At 41.8% G+C, this 21224-nt stretch overlaps 1 protein-coding gene across 3 annotated transcripts in view; it reads left to right on the forward strand.

Annotated features, from left to right (window-relative positions):
* The window catches only part of LOC135263406 (membrane-associated phosphatidylinositol transfer protein 3-like), a 107454-nt gene that overhangs the window by 58686 nt on the left and 27544 nt on the right, over nucleotides 1–21224 (forward strand). For all 3 annotated transcript variants that reach the window (XR_010332456.1, XR_010332457.1, XM_064351375.1), the window contains 5 exons: nucleotides 6196–6266; nucleotides 6724–6944; nucleotides 16288–16477; nucleotides 19086–19208; nucleotides 19843–20015. Coding sequence is in view for 1 of the 3 variants with exons in the window: in XM_064351375.1 (XP_064207445.1) it covers nucleotides 6196–6266; nucleotides 6724–6944; nucleotides 16288–16477; nucleotides 19086–19208; nucleotides 19843–20015 (778 nt within the window). In the remaining 2 variants the exon portion in view is untranslated. The remainder of the gene's footprint in view (nucleotides 1–6195; nucleotides 6267–6723; nucleotides 6945–16287; nucleotides 16478–19085; nucleotides 19209–19842; nucleotides 20016–21224) is intronic.

Below are 21224 nucleotides of genomic sequence, written 5' to 3' on the forward strand. Positions count from 1 at the left end.
ATAAGGCATTTTATGTTTTTTTTTACATTTTGAAGTACATTATGAGTTAACCATAAACAATTTATTACACGTTTCATAGGTTTTGATACTTTAGTCTTCATGGTACTCTTGTGCCCTTCTGGTGTGTGTTGCCACAAGGTTACAGTATAAGGCTTTATTTAAGACCAAAATAGCCTTTTATTAAAATTACAAAGAGCTTGGGGTGGCTGGACTGTACTACCCTGTCACACACACAGATGCATGCACTTTGAGAAGGTTCAGGATAGTTATTGTATTTCTGTCCATACTGTGTATCTGCAAAGCTAAAATTTTGACTCTTTTTTTTTGTAATATTCCCATGTTGCGACAGTGCCTATTATCTGTGCTATTTATATTATCTCAATTTACATGGGTCAGATACTGAATTAATGAAGCCTCAGAATCATTATTTTGTTTCAGAAGACCTCTTTGATTTGTGAACAGGCACTGTACCAGTGCTTGCCACATTGTTTGGATGCATAAATTGCACACTGTCGGTAGAGACAAGGCAAATACATTACATTGCATCATATTACATTTCGTTGTGCTATATTATACTTCATTCATTTAGAAGATGTCCTTATCCAGAGTGACTTACAAAACAAAACAATATAAGTGCATCCCCCTCAGCAAACATGAGTAATTCATATGAGTTATGGCTGACAATATTCACAGACCATCGAGTATTATCTGCAGCATCACTAAAGCAGAAAATGTAAGTTAGCTTAAATGACCTAAAATATCCTCTAGATACCCTCTTCTAAATAACAAGTGGGGATTTTGCACATGCCTCCATTACTCTTTATCGGAGAGATAATCACAGGACTCTGGAGCGAGTCTGTTGCGGATTGAAACTGCCAGTCAGAATGGTTTGAGTGTTTTATAATGTTGCCTTGTTTTTCTGGGTAGCCTAGCCAGTGAGCAGCACTGACGCTCTGGAGGCCGTTATTGGGAGGACGAGGAGCAGACGGGAGTCATGGCACAGAAGGGCCCGTAACAGAAACTGCGTCAGAAAGAGAAAACAAACATCTTTTCATTTAATTTACACAGAACTGAGAATCTCAGGTGCACAGCCCAAGAGGGGGAAACTGCCAAAACCGGGTGCAGATCAATAATACATCTCTGCGTCTCCCTGAGAAAAGACCGGACAGCTGGCTGGCTGGCCGGCTGGCTGCTCACGATGTGAAAGATGTGACTGCTCTTCTGCGTCTTCCTAAATCGATGGAGGATGCTGCAGCAATGTGATGGGGAGCTCCAGACTGAAGAAATATAAAAACAAAAATAGGGTAGAATACACCCCTAGATAGCAGTTTTGATTTGTTAAGAAAGACATCACCTGCCCACCACATCTGCTTACCTACAATATTTGAAACATTGTAAAATATCTCAGGGTCAGAGCTTTTGTATCACATCAAAACTATACCAAAAGTCCTCGTCTATTATTCCAAGCATGGCTGAAAATTGATTTTGTTTCACTTAAGAAAAAATAAGAGTATTTCAGAAAAGCATATTATTTTTGTCAGATTAATTCATTTTATGGAGAAGTGTGGTGAATGAAATAGTGATACAAATAGGTAAACAAAATACAATGCTAAAATCACAAAACTGGATACACTTAGGGAATTTAAACATTGATGCGTTGTTATATTTTTGAGCAGAGTTGAAAAGATTTCAAGTTTAATTTCATTGCTGAGATGATAATATGAATTTAGAGTTGATTTTTTTAAACATTAGGGAACCAACCTGCCATAGGCTTTGAAAATGAGTATCATCAATCAAAATAAAAGTATTACTCAAAGCAAAACAGGAATCTCAATGTCACACCCACAGTAATTTAAACAAAGGAGAAATGATGCAGCATACTCAGTATGTTGAGCAATAGGTCCCACCTTCAATTATTCTCTACATCAGGAGGGTTTGAGCCAATCACAGAATTCTATCCATCCATCCATTACCTAACCTGCTTGTTCATGGTCAGAGTCCCGGGTGGGCTGGAGCCTATCCAAGCATACATTGGGCAAAAGGCATACATGCTAGTCAAAGTATACAAAGGCATGCCAGTCCATCTAAGAGTACATTCAGTCACTCACTCACTCACTCACTCACTCATACACTTATGCCTATGGGGAATTGGAGTCTCCAATTATCCTACCTGCATGTCTTTGGACTGTGGGAGGAAACCGGAGTGGGGAGAACATAAAAAAATCCACACAGAAAGGCCCCGGGCAGGATTCAAACCTGGGACCTTCTTGCTGTGGCACCACCGTGCCACCCCGCCGATCACCGAACCGAAACACATAATTGCTTTCAACATGAGTACTGAACAGCAGTGTCCCAAAATTCAGTATGTTAATGGGATTTGACATATATAGGCATTCAGGAGACACTTCAATCCAGAGTGACTTATACCACTTGAGCTGGCTTCACGCTACACGACTTCTGGACAACCAAGGTCTGACACACCGTCACATGTGAGAACAATCATGGGTTTTTAGTCTTAGAGGTGCACACATCTAAAATTCTGCAAAGACTGGGAGTCATACCTCTTCACAGATTGTGAGACTCCAACAGGATTCTTTTGGAGATTCTTAATCTTAGCCCGCTGGTGTGTGGATGTCAGACAAAGACAGCACACCTATTGGCTGTTGACAGTGTCAGTTTATAAATCACGTTGTCAACCAGCACAAACCTTTTGAGCCAAGACTAAAGAGTTACTGTGCGATAATAATAAACGTGTTTGATATTGTTGTAATGGTCAAGATGCAAAAAAGACAATACAATCTCACACCATTCGTGAGTCATGGCAGGGGCACACTCTGACTGAAGTAAAACAGGCATGATTTTACAACAACTTCTAAGACTGAAATCACTTAAAATATCGTCAAGTGTACGGACGGCATTAGAGATCCTTGATGCTGAGGATACGCCTGTTAAAGAAGGAACAAGCAACACCTCTGAGGACCTCCCTGCAGTAAAATGTAATAAGATGTAGACATGTCCTACTGAGGCCTGACAATTCATTTTTGTCCCCTGTAGGGTCAAAATGAGTCTCAAGAACAATATATTCTACTCTGATGAAACCTACACTACAAGCGACATTCAATAAAAATAAAATAAATAAGATTTAAAAAAATATAGATGATATTTAAAAATATATTTTCATGCAACATATTTTTGTCAACCAAGACACTTGTACTGTATTATGTAAAAAATTACTTTATGATGGGAGGATATGGAAGTGCACAGTGTACTGTACATGTTGCATATCGATTCTGCTTGAAATATTACATTTTATCGCTTGACCATACAGTACAATATACAGGTTTACAGTGTCATAAAGGAACTCGCATGACTCTCATGTACTGTCAATGTTTCATGGATCTCTGATGAGTAGACCATGTACCGGAGACTAAAATGTGTGTATTTAAAAACAGCCTTTTCCATTTCCTGAAAAGTTGTCTTTATGGAGATACACGGTTTTCTAATTGCACTAGTGATGAGTGGGTTTAATTGAAGACAGGAGAGTGGAAATGAAAAAGGATCTTTTCCCGCCTTTAGTATCAGGTTTATATGGAAGTGAATGATGTTGAGAGGTCATAAACGCAGGTGTGAATTCATGATTAGATAATAACGTGCAGATGGAAAATTATGCGCAACTGGAAAAAAAAGATGAACCGTACCAACCTTAAATTTCAAGCTGCCTGTTAACGAAGAAGAACGGTACCAGCACACCGTTGTTGCTCTCAAAAGACCCTGCGCACTGAATACATCTTCAAATAAATGTGTCCTGCACCTCACAGCCTTTGTCAGGCAAAGACCTGCCGAAATGACAAGTTGCACAGTTTCAGTTGTGTGAAACAAAGCATGTTTCTCAATGGAGACTAATGGTGGTGTGCGGTGGCATTCTCTTCCATTATCAGTTAGGTTTCAGCCATGCAACTGAGATTTCTGCCACCACGCTTACCCGCTGAGCATCTGCTAGCATTGGGTGAAGGGTGAAAGGTGTGAACATACTGCGCTGGAAAGATGTTGCCCAGAGCCCCAACCCCAGCTTCAGGGACGGGGCTCTGGGATTGGCTACCTGTTAAATTCATTAGCTGTATCAGGCGTCCGGGCTGCTTGTGCGATGCTGTTTTTGATTGACACTCGGTTCAGATGAGCCTAAAGGGGAAATGAGCAGGAGTTTGGTTCCACTGAGGAAGCAAGGCACTGTACCCAACCAACCTCTACCTCTCCAACACACGTTGTGTAGACTTCTTTATTCATGAGCTGCAACATAACTATATCACAATACTTATATTTATATTTACTGATAGTTTGCCCTCAATTTAATATAGCTATACAGTTACACACATGCACACACGCACACTCACTTCTCATAGAAATGCAGTGGAGAAGTAGTCCCGTGTACCACTGTTGGTATGAGTCATGTTCACACTAGAAAGCATACAATCAACAATGCTGCTGTGCTGATCTTATTGATTCTGTTTTATTCTGATGAACTTCTAATAATTAACATATGTCTTTTTGAGCTCTCCTCTAGCAGCAATTATCAGGCTGCTGCTGCTTGTTTTAAATATGGTTGTCCCATAGCACCCTCTCACCCCTCACTATTGTTCATGTTTTTTGCTGATTTGATAATGGCTGACAACACAGGTAGACAGTGGAATGGTTTAGGCAGTGGGACAGGTGCACAGTATACGAGCCAGACTGTAAAACAGAGGAAGCAGTGCAATAGGTAGATAGAGAGATGGGTCAGTTGGTGAGAAATGTAGACAGACATAGGAGCTGAAGTGTATCTGCCCATGGGAATAGTGGATACTGTAATGTGACACATCTAAAAAAACATTATTTATTTTATTTACAAGGCCATAGCTTGAACCGAGGAACAGTTTCTATTTAGTATTCACAAAAGTGAAATGGGATAGTGGCATGATGGATGACAAGACATCAATCAGTTTTTTGACGTACAGATATTCTGTTCCGACCAAAATGAGGCAGTTAAAGGGCTCTGTTTTTAGCTAAATTTCAGACCCATGCATCTGTTTGTGATCTGTCCAAAACAAACAGGGATAATCATTCATTCCATTTAGAGGAAATAAAAATTCCCTTCCATGTGATCTCAGACAAATAGTTTGTCTTCCTTACCATTCGGATAGGATTTTATCATTCCACTATCAACTGAGATAAGAATTTATTTAAATTTATTTTGTGTGTGTGTGCGTGTTTGTGTGCATGCGTGCGTGCGTGTATGCCATGGTAATGTAACTTGTTGCAACCATGGTGGACATAACATATGGAGGTATTTTTGTAGCAAAACTCACAAATATGTAAATGGGGTTTCACAAATATGTAAATAGTTTCTCAAATATGCAGAGTTTGTTACAAAAATACCTCCATAATAACACACCATTTGCATGTAACATTATTGACATAAGCATTTATAAATGTCCAAAAAGGGCTTATGAAGGTGTAAAGGACTGCTTATGCAGTTATACAGTATAGCTCTAATGAAGGACCATAAAAGAAGAAAGCATAACACCGTTTTCTTTCTTTTGTGGTAAACCGGATCGATACACACTGCTGTATATGTAAAATGAGCCCAGCATACACTCCAGGATGGAGTTGTAAAATAAGTGTTTGAATTATAGAGCGGTTGATACAGAGGGTGAAGCTCAGTGGAAGATGACAGCACTGGCAGTGGATTCTGGGACAGTAGGGAATTTGGCCTGGAGGCTGTGCCATTTCTCATTACTCACAGTGGAGTTGCTGACAGCCTGGGTAGACTGACATTGCTCCTCCCACCATTTCTGACTCGTACTCTTATCTGACTGTATTGACAGATACAGTAGGTGCAAGTGTTATACTTTCTTAAGGTCATTCAGAATTTGAATGTGTACAGAAAATACTTCTTTCTGGTCTGTTGCTTGACCTTGGCCAGCACCAATGGTCCTAAATTGACCCATATTATATTTGGAACGCTACTGATTAAATAAGATCCATAATGAACTAACTTAGATATTTCATTTCTCAAAAATTCATATTCACGTAAAAAAAAGGTGTAATTATTAGAAAAACAGCTAAGCTAATTACAATAAAATACAACAAGTAAAATTATAAAATGAATAATTACAAGCTCTCTCTCTCTCTCTCACTCTTTCTCTCTCTTTCTTACAGAGAGCCTGTACCGCCTGGCTCGCCCTCGCTGTCCCCCACAGAGCAGCATAGATGGGTTGGAGGATATGGAGGTAGGTCTCCAATGCATTGATATCGCCATCTGACTGAATCATAGGGCAATCACTGTGGTCAGAATGGTGATATTTAGCACCTGTCTCTCCTGTCTAACATTCTCTCTCTGTCCTTTACAGTAAAACAGCAGTAAAAGTATGTTATGATGAGTTCAATTTACAGGGCCTTATTTTGTACATATGGTGGTATGTGTTATGCTCTCTGGCATTCCTGCCATTTCTGTCTGTCTGGATTGAGAAGGACCACAGTGGAAAATATGTTTCATAAGTTCATTGTGATATCCTTGATACTTTGTTTTTCTTTATACAAACATGCGATATTTATGATTTTGTTGTACTTTAAGCATCAAACAAAATCAATCAATCAATCAATCAGTCAGTCACTCACCTGTAATCTGCACGTCATCTTCACCATGTCATTCATGTCCTCACCCAATGCTCCCCTCCCCTCCCCCAGAGGAAGTGTAAGACGCACCTGCTGGTTCTGGTGGTCCACGGAGGCAACATCCTGGACACGGGGGGCGGGGACCCGGGGACGAAGGCGGGCGACGTGGCGACGCTGGCGTCGGTGCTGGAGAAGGTGGCGCAGGCCCACTTCCAGGCCGTCGCCGATCACGTGACCATCAAGCTGGTCCCCTGCCCCGCCGTGTGCGCCGAGGCCTTCTCTCTCGTCTCTAAGTGAGTGGCGCAGGCGCGCGGGAAGGGCGGGGCGCTTCAGCGCGTGCTCACCCCCTATTTCTGACCACGGACCACCCAAGGGCCTGTCTTTCCTTCTTAAGCACATTTTACATGATAGCTGTATCTGGTGAAGAGCTTTGCAGGTTCAAATGTTGTTTGCACCATTACAGCTTGCCTGGGAACATTTAGTTCAGTGCTTGGATTGCTCTGTTTCCTCATGAATGTACAGTACTTCATTCCCCTGTCACATGTGAAACACCTGTGTACCTGCTAATGTTCTATTTAGAGTCTGCCCTCCTTTGGTGTTTTTTTCCCGCTCTGTTCAGACAGAATAAAAGCAGAGATAGAGAAGGAATCATGGTGCAGAAAGCACCATGACAGGGATCAAACCCCTAACCACATGGAGGAATATGTACATGAGCGTTGGCCACCCTATGGGCAATGGCACATATATCACCAACTGCTGTGTATTTAAAATGCAATATATGCAAATAATTATTTAATATCTGATATATCTTTCTAGTGTCTTCTTTTTGTTTTTATACCTTCCTGCCACTGCAATTTTGATTGTAGTTTATTATATCATTAATTTCAGGGGGCATTTAGTATTTTGCTTCAAGAAAAATTATAGATTAATTTTACCCATTCTTATACACAGATAGGGTGTGAGAGAAAATGTGGTACTCAAAGGAAAGGTCAGACAAGCGTGATTGAAGGCTATCAAGATTGAGGTTAGTGGTGAAGACTGAGGTTGGTGTAATGCTTGTGTTCAGAAAACGATTTGGGGGACATGGCTGGAGAGCTTCACCTTGAAAGGTCATCCTATAACATGTAATCCATTGCTCCATTGCTAGGGGCACGAGCGGCAGTGGAGTAAAATGCTGCTTTAACATGGAAAACCAAGCAATTGCTGCATCTTCAGAGGCTGTTGATCAGATTAGTGAAGCTTTGATGATGCTTGTTGATTTGATCGCATTAGGGCATTCTGAGGAGTTTTCCATGGGTGTTCAGTGCTGGTCCTGCAGAGTCTTTTCACCCAAAAATCAGCAACCAGTTCACATCTCAGAAACAAGGTGAGGTGAGTTAGCTGCATAATCAGCTGCTGTAATTGAGCAATTAAGCACTGAGTAACAATGAAAACCAGCAGAGATTGTAAACAACTCGTTTACTCATGCACTTTATTTCACGTTTCAGACTATTTTTATGCTCATTGCACTGTATTTTGGTAATGAGTTAACTGTGTAAACAGCTGTTTCCATTGATCTACTGAAAGCTGAGTAACCGTGAAAACCAAGAGACCCCGCAGCACTCCAGGATCAGGACTGAGCTCTGCTGTTTAAGCACACATATTGTCTCACGTTTTGGATTGCCTTTTTTTCTCCATTGTTTTTCAGTAATGTAGCTGCTGCAGTGCAGAGCCCTTTCATGTCTCAGCCCAGCCAGCCAAGATTAGAGCATTTTACGAGGAGTGAGGACGGGTGCTCTGGAGAGAGGGGGAGAGGCGAGGGATGAACTTCAAAGCCCAAAAAAGCTAGCGCCAGGCTGCAGATGCTACGCAGTAGCAGTCCCGATATGAGCATTACAAACCGGCACGGCTTTAGAGAGCTACATGAGTGGTCAGCAGGCAAAGAGCTAATGTTCAAATGAAGGGGGGAACGAGCGGCAGGGGTTCATGTGTTGGATGATATCAGACAGCCATCTTCAAAGATCCCCACCAAATCATATCAGCTAGGCCTCCATAGTCCAAAGAATAAAAGGTCCTTTTTTTATTTACGCAGCAGCTGGTCTTCAGGCTAAATGTCTGAAATGGACCACGGCATGCAGGTTAATTGCATTTGTCGCTGCTGTTTGTGATATGATTGTCAATATCAAAGAGAGAAGCAATTAATTCAATGGTACAACAAAAACAGCTATACAAAAGCCAGTGTTGAAATGAATGATAAAGGCTATTGGTGCTCTTCTCTAATGAGAGGCAGACTACTCTCCCTGAGTCAATCTGTGGGCCGTCTCAATGCGAAACCTGATTCATTTATGCTGCAAACTCTCTTTGTGAGAGATTGCAATGTACAACCAATGCTGCTAAACAGATTACATCACCGTCTCAGCATAAACATATCTTTTCTGTGCTCTGCTGGTGACAGGGGAGACTTCAGTTAGGGACATCATTGTGAATTGTGATAGAAATAGTCAGTATTAAATCGACTCTAATGGAGTGAATTCTGTTTTGATAGAATACATGTGATGCCAGCAACTAAGCACCTATCAGGCCACGATTTAGCTCCAGCTGTTGGCATGGCAGCATTTTGCATGCTGGCACTTCATTGGTCCACTTACAGACCATTCACCCACTGTTTTGAATTCTCTTAACTGTGGAGCCTCATCTCAACTGCCTTGTCGGCTACTGACTTAGAAAATACTGGTGGCTGACTGACAGCTGTGCCAATGCCAGGCTGGTGGTAGGCCACTGCAGTCTCTCAAGCTTGGATTCCTATTGGACTCATGTACATTAGAGCTGAATTAACACTACACATTTTACTGTGTAGGAAACAATTTACGTTCATTTGAGTCCATCACAATACCATGGTACACCTTCAGCTATCAAGCTGGGAATAGCATACTCATTGTGGTCGCTAGGTTCCCAATGCTGGCAGATGTGCAACTTTAATTTACATGCAAGATAAGCACTTTTTTTCTGTTAGTACATCCTGGCTTGGAAGTGGGAATATGATAGACACGTCAATATGATTTCAGCCTCACTGAAAAGAAAGCTTGTCACATTGAATTCTGAATTATGTTAATCCTGGCTTGAGAGTTGAGACTTACATGCTTTTTATGCAGTGTTATCAAGCCTTTGCTGTTGGGGTGTGCAGAGATGCTTCTATTAGTGTCTGTATCTGTTCAACTGATGAAAGTATTTGTATTTGTACTTGGACAGAAAATGGAAGAGGGCACGGTTCCATGGTTTAAACCAGAAGAGACATAACAGTCACAAGGAACTCCTTTCTAGCCTTATATCCACTGTCATTGATACACTGATACCTCTTTGTCAAAATTTTTTTGCTTACAGCAGATTGACCAAGCTTGTAGGCCTACTATTTATGCTGATATATAGAAACTGGGTCAACACATTTGTGAGATTTGTTCCACTGGAACCTTACCCTAAATATGCTGCTAATGATTTTTCAATTGAAGTCAAGAGTGCAACACTGAAAATGGGTTTCAGGAGGGAAATGACAATGGAATGGGAACTCTGGGAAAATTCACATTCCATTGGCACGCATGGGTTGGAATGAAGTAACTGAATTATATTCAGTGCATGGACCAGGCATTTGGGAATTGAGGGTTAGTTCTCGTTTAGTTAGGATTGTGTAAAAAGCATTTGAATCCTCAAGTCAGGATGTGGCCCTTAATGATTAATAAACAAATGGTAAGCATTTACTCCCAATAAAATAACATTTTCTCTAGTTTCCAAAAAGAAAAATGAAAAATAACAGAAGTTTTTTATAAAAGGGGGAAAGGGGGATGCAAGTTCACCACACATTGTCTTCCTTTACATCATCTCCCTATCATCATAATTTATGCTTCGAGTAATGGTGAAGTGAAGCAGACTCAGTTACATTTGAACACAGTGCATGAATATTTAATTATTTAGCCATACCTATCTGAGTTGAATTAGTTAAAATCCACCACTGCTATTGTAGCTAAAAGCACCAATTGAGTGAACTGTTGCGTGCTAAATGGAAAATGAAATGGAAAAATCCTCGGTCTTATCGGTCATGTAACACATGCTCTTTAAAACACAAAATTATGTTAATTAGTGTTCCACTGACATTTTCTGTCCTTTTGCGACTTGTGGAATATTAAACTCAACCTTTACAGATAGCGCTCTTTTTAATGACACCCCGCCCCCCCCAACATTGGGAAGTCTTCAATGCATCTCCCTGGGGCTGGAACCGAAATTAATAAGGGTACAAGTGTAATCGATTAATTATTCTATGTGTCTGAAGTCATGACAGCTTCAGGAAAAAAACAGATTCACGAATCAGCTTCATTTGATAAACCCTCCATCTGACCGCTTTGTTCTGTTTCTCTGTTTTTATGGATAATAACGAGGAAAAAATAATCACGAGGCAGGAGGCTTGGACCTGAGATTCGTGTCCGGCTCAGCTCGAGCTGAATTGTAGCAGTGTTACTCATGAATCTGCTTTCCGTTGATTGGATCCGGTAGGTTGTGGTAGTTCCGCTCATCGGAGGCTCAGCGGGGAGACTCGCACGGTTTCGGTATGAGCCTCTGGACGTAGTTAAGATGCTTCAGAGCCCTTTTCCATTTAAATAGCCTCATTTCAGTCAGAGAGACCTGAGGGCAAATGGACCCCACAGGCCCCATGAGCCTGACCAGCAGGAGCTGCTGATTCATGTTTCCAAGTGCCAGCAGGCATAAGAGCACACTCCATAGTAATATATCATAATGCATTTTAACATACAATTCAAATTTGCCAGCTTCATGTATTTTTCTGTTTCTTCTTATATACTGCATGTATTTTTTTTAATTTTTTTTAAGCAGGGATCTTAAACTCCAGGCCTGAAGGGCAGCAGCGTCTGCTGTTTTTTTGGGGTTTTTTTTTTTTGGGCGTGTTTCAGCGCTGAAGTGCTTCATTTAAGTCATCAATTGGCTAAAGAGTCCACGCACCTCACTTCTCAGACCTGAATCGGTTGCTGATTGAAAGGAAGTCATGAAAGCTGCAGATGCTGTGGCCCTCTGAGACTGGGGCTCTAGACCTCTGTTTTCCATCCGTGTGAGCGGTGCCTTGTGTGTGCCGATGCCCTATCTAGTCACAAATGCATACATTTACATGCATTAATGTACCAAACCCCAGTGATTGCTGCTTTGTTTCATACTGCCGCATTTTAACATGCTTGCTTCCCCCAAAGGAAGCACGATAGATCTTTATTTTCTGCGACGTTTAATTTTTATCAGCCTATGGTACAGTCCGCCTTTGCATTGGCATATGGTGGCTTTAATATCGTGTTTTAAAAATCCACTATATATCTTTCACAGTAGTCTTTCAGGGTTTCGCATTATCTTTTGCATCTTTTGTTTTTACCGGCCAGCTTTCAGGGCTAAATTTATCTGTGCTGGCTACGTCTGATTTGCGAGTGGCGTCAGCGAGAGTCAGTGGCCGTGGGCATGAATGCAGATAGATGTGAGCGGCATCGTTTACACCACCTGGTGTGTGCCTGCATCAGAGCCGCTGGCTGGAAATGGAAAAAGAGCATCTCACTATGGCAACCTGGATCACCTGCGGACGACAAAAGGTACACAGTGAAACGTTCAGTGTTAATTCAACTTCATCAAAGTAAAATGCACTGATTGTGAATTGAACGTTTTACTGTGTACGCACCTCTAAAATTATCTTATACACACACACGCAGGCATGCACGCACGCACGGACAAAAAAAAAAACACAGTACGCACATATATCCATGCATACACACAAACATACGCAAATAGACGAAACGCAAACACTTATAGGATGCAGGTAGATAAACCTAACAGTAACCCCAATTTAAAAAACTGCTACTGTTTTCTTGAATGCCGATTAACCCAAAACATAACTAATAACTAATAATAAGTGTCTGGAGTGCTGATGAAGGGCTGTGTGGTGAATTTACAGTCAGCTTTCTAAAAGAATGCACTGGAGAGTGAAACACACAGACCTCTCTGGTAAGTTAACAGCAGACAGCTCTCCTTTAAGGTCGGGGCCAGATCACCTCTGATGTCTCGGCAGTGGGGAGAAGTGGAAGGTTTCAGTGTGTGCACTTTTCTGTGTTATCTCGGGGCTTTTCTGTCTGGCTGAGGTTCGGACGGATGCTGCGCGGCACTCTGAGCTCATTAAGGACCCGGTTTTCGGCCGCAGCGGGAAGATTAGAGGCTCTTCCGCCCGAGCCCGTGCCTGCAGGTCCACGTTAATGAGAGGTCTTAGACGAGACTCAAAGAAAAGCCCGGAAACAAAACAAAAGGAAAAGGGTGGTGCGGTATAGCCACGTCTCCCTCTATTCCAATTAGCAAGCGGCATCCAAAAGTTGCCCAACTGGTTTTTTATTAAAATGTATTGATTTTCATTATTTTCAGTTTCTGCAGATGGACTATGCTGATACAATAGTTTACTCAGTTAGTGCTGCACAAATCAGAGGCATGGCAGTGTTTTCTGTCCTCTGCCTCCTGTCCCTGATGTTATTTCCTGGTTTAGTCATAGGTCTTCAAAATGGAGACCTAGCTGCATGGCTAATGCCATTAGGCATGCTGCATATCGCCATTAAACTTTCAATGGAAAGCAGTTATGATGGAAGGAGCATATTATATGTGCTTTGAAAGAATAAGTGCTTTTATTTCTCGCTTCCTCTCTCTTTTTCCAAAATCACTCTTACCCTCTCTTTTCTTTCCCTGCCTCTCCCACTCTCAAGCTCTCTTCTCTCTCCTTCTTCTGTTGGGCAGAGTGATGCAGGTGCGTTGGTGGTGTGAAGGAGCCGGGGCTGAATTTTATGTCGGTAGAGTTCTGTTTGCTATGACGCGCGCAGCTTCGGGAAGCCGTAAACGCACAAGCTAGCGAAGCACACGCAGCCCGCCTTCGTCCCACGGAAGCCCTGCATCTGCAGGCTCTACACGCCTCTCTCCCTTAAATGCAGAGGGCTTAAGAGAAGCAGGGTCAGCTCAGGGTCTGCTTTGGGTTTGACTTCCTAAACCGTGCCTTTCAAGTTGAAAATAGCAATTGAGACCTATAGCTTCCAGGACATTTTTCCCCACCTAGAGTTTAGTTTGTAATAACAACTTATGATACAATAATATGAATGCAATTGCTTTATAGGAAGTGTATAGGAAAACTAACAAATTGCACTTTATGATTCTCATATGTTTGGAGGGCACTGTGAATAAGCACTGTAAGATCCTGCATAACTGCCTCCCACATTATCCAACGGCCTCATTTAAATGTCAGCATCAGTTTCTAATCAAGATTGACAGCCTTGCACAGGGAGAACGTTTACACAAGTGGAGTACATTAATGGCACGTCTGTAGCCTACTCGCCCTCTTGATGCAAGCTAGGGCCACTGGACCTCCCCCGCCACGTGTGATGGATTTCCTGTGTTCACTGCGATGTGAAAACAAGAAATCAATGACAAGAAAACGGTTTGTTGAACAAAATTCCTCTTTGCATTTTCACATTTTGAAACTGTGGCAGCTGTTTCAAGTTTTTTTTTTGCATCCGCCTCCCCTCTGCTCCCATCGAGGTCAGTTATATGGGAGTTTGCGGTAAGTAAATAAATAAGCGCTTTAGCTACCGGCATGAGCACGAACACCAGCTGTGTACAAGGAGAAACGAACATGTCGTGTGAGGGTGCTGATGGGTAAATAAATAAATAAATAAAGCGACTGACAGATAAAAAGAGGCCGAGTTGTTTGAGGGAGCTCTTTGAACCCCCTCCTGCGGCGTGCGCTTAATTGGGCCGGATCTCGCTGCCCCGAGGCTTGTTATGGTAATGGCTTTTACCGGTGCCAGCCGGACCACACCTGTAAAAACATGATGGGATGGGCGAAGCTCCCTCAGCCCTGTGTTGCCCTGCGCTCGCCCCGGGGATGAGATGGGGGACCTTTTTTTTTTTTTGGCATCCGTTTGAGAGAGGGGATGCTGCTTCTGTTTGATGTTGTTCCCAAACGCGTTCTGCGGCAGGCTGTTCTATGAGGAGACCGCTGTGCTCAACTTTATGGAAATGAAAAACTGTAAGCTGTTAATGTTTTTGAAAGTACAATGATGGCTATATTTCACAGTGTTAATAAAGTAATATATTTACACATGAAGCATTGCAATATGTTGATAATATATTTCCTTTTAATATATTTTCAATATATTCTGCTTCCGTCTGTAAGGCCATCACTTGAAAGATGCTTGTTAGAGTTAGGGATGTGGCTAAACGCTTCGTTCTTCACGATAAGGCAGGCTTTGGGCTGTACTGCTCCCCCACCCGCACATCCACCCGCCTTCCTCTCTGTCCTGTGCTAGAGCACCATGGTGGCAAGTGTGGGGGCTTGCTTGCCCTTGAAACCCAAGCTCCTCTCTGACAAATGGCGGTATTGTTGGCATGGCAATCGGGAATGGCGGTGGTGGCGCACTCCTCCTCTCCCCCGGCAAGAAGCAGCTCTGGCACTAAATTCGGAGGGGTGCCAGCAGTCAGGGGCTCGTCTCTCTGGCCTGTGATGACAGGGGAAGGTCAGACGCAGCCGCGGGTGCCAGCGGAAGCCGTGGAGACACAGATTTTAAAAAAGCTAGCGGGGAAACGAGAGCTGGCGGGAGGAGAGCGCTCTCTAGGGTGGCGCTGAGGAGTCGGCTGGCCGTCCCGCAGACGCGGACCATAATGCCCTGCTGCAGGATGGTCTGCTGTGTGCTGAAGTGCTTCTCTGTAAGGGTTCCTTTTTTTCTTTAGCTGTGCAATTTTTATGAGTTTTTTATGCACTTTTTGCCATTTAGAGCGCATGGATGTGCTTTCTGGGTTTGAATTTCGTTGTGTTTATTGTGTTTATTTTATAGATGGCTCTCCTTCAGGCTTAAAATGAATTTTACATTCACTCCGACTTCAAGACCATTTTCAGGTTACGTAAGGCTATGCAGGGCTCAACCCCTCATTGTTTACACACAGAGACGGACAGATGGACACATAAACGCACACACACACACACACAATACAGTAACAAATAAAACCTACAATTTTCCATTCTAACAGGGCAGTTCCAGGTGAGAAACATTGGAAACCTATTAAAAAAACACCCAGAGAGCGAGAGAGCCAGCTTATCAAAAAGAATTTCTGTTCATTTTAGCCTAACAATATCCAACACAGGAGGAAATAATGAAGCACCGTTGCTTTGATCAAATAAAAAGGTCATAAGCCTTGAGTGTGAAACACATTTGATTCAACTTTCTAAAATAACCAGAAATGTGGCATTTGGATTTGAGCACTGAACAATAGCATGGAGAAGGTCTGAAACCCCAAATGCTGAAACAGGACATTAGTTGAAAAAAGGAGTTGAAATTACATACACATGGAAAACCACTGTAAACGTAGGCCTACACTCTAAGGCAGGGAGACACTCAAATCTGGTCCTCGAGTGATGACTTAATTGATTGATCAATGTCACTGATTGGCCAGAGATTGGCCCGGGCCTAAACAATTACCTGATTAAAGCGTAATAATCAGACCAAAAAAACCTCAAAACAAGCAGTAATTGAAAGGGCAGATTGAAGCATCCCTGCTTTAAGGAATGTTGTTGGTCATCTCTGTGTCCCGCCGCAGCCTAAACCCGTACAGTTATGACGAGAGCTGTTTGTCGAGCAGCGTGGACCACCTGCCCCTCGCTGCGCTGCCCCTGCTGGCCATCGCTGCCCCCCATTACCAGGACGCCGTGGCAACCGTCATTGCACGAGCCAACCAGGTCTACCACAGCTTCTTGCAGTCCCAGGATGGACAGGGCTTCATGGGGCAGGTAAGACCTCAAATAAACAGAGAAAAAAACAGCATGCACTAGAATACTTCTCACTGCTACTTTAGCTGATCCATGAGGATAGTGGGCACAAACCAGCTTTAGGGTCAGTTATGAATTGAACATGGTTTATGAATTACAATTCAATTTGTGAGTTTAAGTTTGTAATGAAAATGATGAGAAGATAAAGAACTTGAATTTTAATGAATTGAATGAAATATTATTGAAAGACATTGCCCAGAATGTATTACTTTAAAGCTGACTAAAGTAAAACAATTGTTTTATGACTATGTTTTTACAGCACTATTGGATAAGATATCTATGGTAATAGTTTAAATGCTATTAGCAGTATGCGTGATCAGGACATATGCATATTTTCCAAAACCAGAGAGACCTTCATGTTATACAAGTACGATTTCTGAATATTCATTGAATTACACTTTTATAATTCCAGTTCTGCAATCTACAATTTTTTTAAATGTATGCATCAAAATTGAATCATTCTAAAATCTGAACAGACTCCAACCCTGAATTTCAGTTATTGTTATCTGTGGTGTGCTGGACAAGCAATGCCTCAGGAATCACCAGAGCGGTGTCAATGGTTTGCACCCCAATCATCAACTTATGGCCCATTGAGTGCAGCTGGTTTGATAATGCAAATCACATCTCTAAGGTAGATTTTCCTAGGACAGGAGCTCTCTAGAAGTTTTTAACCATATTGTCCATGGAAACATTAACTCAACATTAATAATGTATTTTTCAATGGTTAATTCAAGAGTAGACAGACAGATGGTCAGGGCTGCTGGTAGGATTTGTTCAAATCCTTGAAATAAAATTCAAGCCATTGTTCAGCTATGAAGTTAGTTTTTTTTCCTCTTAAATTGGCACAGCCTCATATTTTTCACCTAATACGCCAGGATTTCACTTTCGCGTTCACGTTCACAGAAGCGGAAGAAATTGCAAATGTTGACTTTTGGGAAAAGAAATACATTTCACCTTTATTTTCAAAAGGATACTGTGAGGGAGTGGGGGTTTTGGGAGACCAACCGCAACTGAACAGGGGGTTCTTTAAGCTATTCACCAGAGGTAAAATAGCCACAAAGTCTCAAGAGACAAGGACAACGGAAAAATAAGGGAAAGGAAACCAATACTCCTTAGGGAGAGTATCCCAAAGAAAAGCTCTACACAACCCACATACTGGGTAAAAAAAACTAAAGCTTAAGCAGTATGAAAATAAAACAAAACTGCCGAAGCAGAAAACGGGGCAACTCAAAGAAAACAGACCTCGAACCGAGGCTGAAAAAGTAACACCCTAAAGAAAGAATACTGAGCTTAGATTGTGGCACTAACTTGTTGCCAACAATCTAAAAAAAGCTAAAGACTGTTGTGCTAATTTTATAGCCACAACAATCCTTTACCTTTACCTTTACCTTTACCTTTACCTTTACCTTTACCTTTACCTTTACCTTTACCTTTACCTTTACCTTTACCTTTACCTTTACCTTTACCTTTACCTTTACCTTTACCTTTACCTTTACCTTTACCTTTACCTTTACCTTTACCTTTACCTTTACCTTTACCTTTACCTTTACCTTTACCTTTACCTTTACCTTTACCTCGCTTGACAGACTACCGGCTCTCGTGCAACATAAGTGACACTGAAGCAAAGCTTATCAGCTTGCTTGGGGTTTAAATAGAACGCCAACAGGTGCAAATTGTAAAAAGAAAATTTGCACGTGTATAATTCAATCAACTCAATGGCCGTAATAACTGAAGCAAAGGCGCATGAAAAAACCAATGGCCGTAATAACTGAAGAAAAGGCGCAGAAGGAAATGAAATGGTGGCATCAGCCAAAACCATGACAGATACAGTATATTGCAATATTTTAAAATGGCAGTAATCTGAATATTTTCCATATATATTTTCATATTTATTGTAACAATTGTAATATTTGTTTCAATACATTGTGATATATTCCAGTCTTAAAAGAGAGAAGGCAATATTTACATCAAGTTGCAGTCTGAGCTGTAGCAGTTCTTCAAGTTCACGGGCATGCATTTGTGGTCCTGAAGGATTACATTTTCTGGTAGGGATAGTTTTGCTTTATATTTACTCCAGGACAAATAAAGCAGTTGCTGTTGTAATACTTGGGCGGTTTTCATTGTCATCATTGCGAATTATTTGAAATAAAAAATTTAAAAAAGTGCTGTGAAATGCAATCAATTTAGCCAGCGAGCGTGCAGTCGCCTCCAGCAGATGAGGTATGCATGCGGTGCAGCAGGAAAATGATTTGCCCCAGCAGGAGAAACATTTCATCTTAACGGAGTGTGTTATTGAAATTCAGGGCTTAAGCAGCAGAAGTTATGTGGGCCGAGTGTAAGGAGTTGTGCCTCATCCAAATTGCTCTGCTTACGCGTCTCCTCGTGTTTTAGTCCAGCTTCCAATGTGAATCACCTGAATGCAGGGTCTGGGTGTCTGATCTGTTTTGGTCCAGGCGCCACAGTGAATCGCCTGCAAGTGAGGCTTGGGTATCTGATCTGTTTTGGTCCAGGCCGCACAGTGACCTGCTCTAATGCCACGGTCACATGTCCGGCCTTTGCTCTGGTCTAGGTGTGCCTGATCGGCGACTGCGTCGGGGGCGTCCTGTGCTTCGATGCCCTGTGCTTCAGCGGCAGCCAGCGACACGGTAGCCCGGGAAACAACAGCAGGAACGACAGCACAGAGAGCTTGAAGGTAGAGGGCAAAAAACCCCCCAAAACTCAGAGTATCCATTCTTCTTCTGAACTGTAACCTTATTTTCAGAAACCACAATATAATATACACAGTAAAATCTCCAGTGGCAAATTGACTTTAAATTGGCAGAGTTTATTTGCGTCTACTGGGTAAAAGGTACTCCGTCAGTGTAAAATGTGCACAATCAGAGTTGATTTTACAGTGCATGTTTCTGTGGATTGACAAATATACATATTAATCCAAAAGGGATTCATATTACAGGAAATGGGACTGACAGGATTATCTGAAAGGGTTTTGCTTGGAACAAATTTGCTCAATCTGATTGTATGTGAGATCACTATTTTGCCATCTGAACTGAAAAGGAAAGGTAATGTTCAAGCCATAGAAAACTAATATAAAATATCTTAACAAAAAAAAAAAAGCATTCCAAGTGTAATTTTTTTCAGCATTGTCGCTTTCAGCAGAAATGGTTGCTTTTCAGTGACCATCAGTACAAACATCAAAAATACTGGGAGCTTTGCCTCACCGAGCAAACAATCTCAGCTGTATTGATCTGAAACTGTCATGTTACACATCAGAAGGTGAACTTTTTTTCCTTGGAGTAACTTCCTCCCCCCTGCCCGTCTTCCCCCAGGATAACTCGGGGCTTCTGGGAGATGCCAGTCCCAGCCTGAGTTCCAGCAAGCGACTCAGCAAAAGCAACATCGACCTCTCTGTACCCAGCGACAGCGCAGCCATGTCCAGACGCCCCCTCTGCCGGAAACAGAGTGACTCCTCCCCCAGCCAGCACAACGTCTTCTTCAGCAGGTACTTGCACCAGAGAGAGGCGAGGCAATGGTAATAAGAAGACATTGGTGCCATCTCCACCAATCATAGAATACATTGCTAGCAGCCAACAAACGCCAATAGTGATTGATGGATACTTTCTGGCTAGTTCCTGGTAATTCCCACAGTGATTACAGAAGTTGTTCTATTGGTTGTTAGATTAGATTAGATTAGATTAGATACTACTTTGTTTTACTTACTTACATATTTACTTATGTTGCAACCTTTGCTGACTGAGCAGCTGAATTGATTATGGAATTTAAAAAAGAAGCATTTCTTCATGTCTGCAGTTAGGGTTACCAATGTGCTCTGTGATTTGGTGCAACTTAGATCAGGGGTCCCACAGATCCAGAAGTCATTACATTACGTGGTTTTCATTTTCATCACCGGCGTTTGTGCATTACGAAGAAATATAAGCCAAGGAGAGGGTGCCAGTATGCAAATTAAATAAGAATTCCCAAACTATTGGTATGTTCATTATGCACACACAGCATTCAAATAGAATAGCAATTTGGTAAATATGGTCTTGGGCAGAATGAGACTAGAACAGTATTACTGTAAATTGAGTGGCAATCTATGGATTTTTAAGTATGAAAAAGGAAGGAACAGGTAAGAGTAATGTTTTTATGCAACATTATGTAACATTATACCACTCAGGGAGTAGGATTATTAGAACAGCTGATACAAATGTATTATGTCACTGGTAGAGGGAATTTCATCTCTTGTATTCTGAATGAACTCTCCAATGCAATAAACCAACAAATGCAACAAAAACATCCTGTTCAGTCATTCTAATCCATGAGATTTAAAAGTATTTCTGGGATCGCCAAAGCCATTAAAGCTACAGCATTCAAGCATACTAATGTATTATTGAAATGTCCCAGACCACTGCTTCTTTTACTATCCCAGACCAACACAAAATGGTACCACAATGTGAGGCACTGCTATTCCCATTTGGTTGTGAGTTAATGCGATGAAAACATTTCCTAAACAATCTTAGAACATAATTATTTTTCCAAGAAGGTTCTGTCAAAGCACATTGCATACTAATGTATGCTGACTTTTGTGATAATGTTTCAGGGATCATCCAGGAAACTGTACAAACATGCTCGGAATGTTCACCATACTACTAGCACAAATGAGGGAAATTCTATAGATTAAATCAGGGGGTTTCAACTGGTTTTCTACAGG

Source organism: Anguilla rostrata, chromosome 9 (genome assembly GCF_018555375.3).
Source record: "Anguilla rostrata isolate EN2019 chromosome 9, ASM1855537v3, whole genome shotgun sequence".
Taxonomy (NCBI): domain Eukaryota; kingdom Metazoa; phylum Chordata; class Actinopteri; order Anguilliformes; family Anguillidae; genus Anguilla; species Anguilla rostrata.